Below are 2,128 nucleotides of genomic sequence, written 5' to 3' on the forward strand. Positions count from 1 at the left end.
AAGCCCTGAGTCTCGGACATGGGCCGGTTCCAGGTTTCCATGGCAAAGGCGCACAAACAGGAGGAAACAGTGAGGGAATCCCGTTATTTTACAGCACTGGAGCATTATAAACACCCAGAGCGAGGAAGGAAACTGCGCCTGATGCTCAAGTATTACTTATAGAGCTCGAGGAAGGGAGGCTTCACAGCAGAATCTGCAGGAGCTGCTGCTGCCGCGTGCTTATGCGGGGAAAGTACATTTGCGCGCAGCTTTTGAACTCCTTTTACAGAACATTTTTCTTTTGTGTATTTTGTTTCCTCCCCAGAAGACAGTCTGCTCTGCTATGGCTGTCTGGAGAGAATGAATTAGAGCAGCGCCCTTTCTTTTTTATTTTTAATTCCTTTTTGGTTTTTGTTGTTTCATCCATATGTTCAAGGAGAACTGGAGACAGCTGGCTCAGTACCACATGATGCGGTCCATGGATCAAGGTACTGCTGAAGTGTTGTGATTTTCTGGTAATGAAAATATTTGACTTTTTCCTTGATAAAACTTCACCATGGTGTGTAAAGGGCTGACATTATGGGAAATAATCCGTTAAAGAAATTCAGCGCATTAGACGAGACACAAAATTGTTTCTAATGGGTTAAAAAAAAGTCCAAGAGACGCTTAATAAAAGTTCGCTCTTCTTTATTTTCCTCTCCAAACTGAAATGTTCCGTTTGGAATTGGTTGATGTGCAATAATAAACCTCCAGATTTACCAGCTGGAACTTCCCGCCGACTGATCGCGCACTCCAGCGCGCTGGGTGTGTTGCGTCGTGCGTAAATTTGGGGATACCCCCGAGGAGAACCTGTGCGTCGTCTGACAACAAAGAGCGCGTGACCAGGAAGACCAATCCGAAGCAGACCGGTAGATGATGCAGCAGAAAACAATGCATGCATACTTTATCCCCATTTGTAGTAAATATTTCTGTTGGCTGCTGGTAACCCGGGAACTGCCGAACCCGCTCCCCTCAGCGTCACTGCAGCCTGTCCAACACCCGGGGGCAGCACCAGGCTGCGCGCCAGAGCCGTCGCTCTGCAGCGGTAATGTCTGTCGCTTCCCGCTCGGCGAGTCTCCTGAGTCGGGGTTGGAGGTGGGGAGGCGACTCAGCCCGCTGATGCGCACAAACAAGCGCTCCGTTTGTAAATAGACCCGCCTTCAGCGGCAAGTAGAAACAGGAAGCTGCCGCTCCACCACCTGCAGCCTCGCCACCGATGCGTGACTTGGAGCTGGTTCCCAGCAGCGTCGCACCGTCCTCAGCAGCCCGGAGTAGTCCTCCTCACAGGGGAGAGAGAGGAGACCACAGATGACCTCCTTCTACAGCGAGACGGATCTGGAGGAGGAGCTCGTCCACATCCACTGTCCCGATGAGGATTTGCAGTTTGAGTACTTGTTTGAGTATGATCCGCCCTGCAGCGACTTCTCTGGGGCTGATGCAGGTTGGTCAGACGCTCTTCGGTCACCTCAGCTGACCCCTGGTTCCTCTGGCTCTGGTTCATCAACATAAAACCTGCAGAGTTTGTTCGTTTGAATGAAAAGTAAATCAGTTTGTGGTTAGTGACATGAAGCCACGTGACGGGAGTAAATGCTGGGAGAAGATGTTTATTTGAGTTGATGCGGTTGTTTAGTCACTAGGAGGAGAAGACACCAGATAAGTGAACAGATCAGAAGGTTCCTGTGCAGCTGAATTTATGAGCTCATCTTTGCATAAGCAGATGCTGCAGGTCTTTATATTTAGATGAGCCTGACTAAACCATGTTAATGTTTTCACGTTATTTATCTGAACCTCTGCGGGTGTGACAGAACTAGCAGCAGAGCTATGTTACTGATCTGGTTTTGTGAAGACATCTAACCCGGCTTCTGGATGTGTTTACTGAAGGAGTTGATCTCTTGTGTTCTTTCCCTGACTTCAGATGACCCGGGCCTTGCAGCTCACAAAGGGCTCAGTCCAGAATCGGAGCAGGTGTTACCGCTGGATGAGACGTCCCCTTACAGGGTCAAGTCCTGTAGCCCCTCCTACACCGAGCCTGGCACTGAGGTCCTCTCAGGGTATGGAAATCAGGAGGCCAGGAAGTACCTGGACAACGCCCGGCCCACAGGCTTGGCCC

The 2,128-nt window shown here is 50.1% G+C and overlaps 1 protein-coding gene across 4 annotated transcripts in view; it reads left to right on the forward strand.

Annotated features, from left to right (window-relative positions):
* The first annotated feature begins 219 nt into the window (after window positions 1-219).
* The window catches only part of nfatc2a (nuclear factor of activated T cells 2a), a 25,011-nt gene continuing 23,102 nt past the window's right edge, over window positions 220-2,128 (forward strand). For 3 of the 4 annotated variants that reach the window (XM_015967168.3, XM_015967169.3, XM_070544825.1), the window contains exons 1-2: window positions 1,174-1,459; window positions 1,934-2,128. The exon at window positions 1,934-2,128 is cut by the window's right edge and continues 733 nt beyond it. In XM_015967168.3, the coding sequence (XP_015822654.1) occupies window positions 1,327-1,459; window positions 1,934-2,128 (328 nt within the window). In that variant the 5' untranslated portion in view covers window positions 1,174-1,326. Of the gene's footprint in view, window positions 468-1,173; window positions 1,460-1,933 lie in introns of those variants that run through there. The other variant, XM_015967170.3, reaches the window with a different exon arrangement.

This window comes from Nothobranchius furzeri, chromosome 15 (assembly GCF_043380555.1).
Source record: "Nothobranchius furzeri strain GRZ-AD chromosome 15, NfurGRZ-RIMD1, whole genome shotgun sequence".
NCBI classification, from domain to species: domain Eukaryota; kingdom Metazoa; phylum Chordata; class Actinopteri; order Cyprinodontiformes; family Nothobranchiidae; genus Nothobranchius; species Nothobranchius furzeri.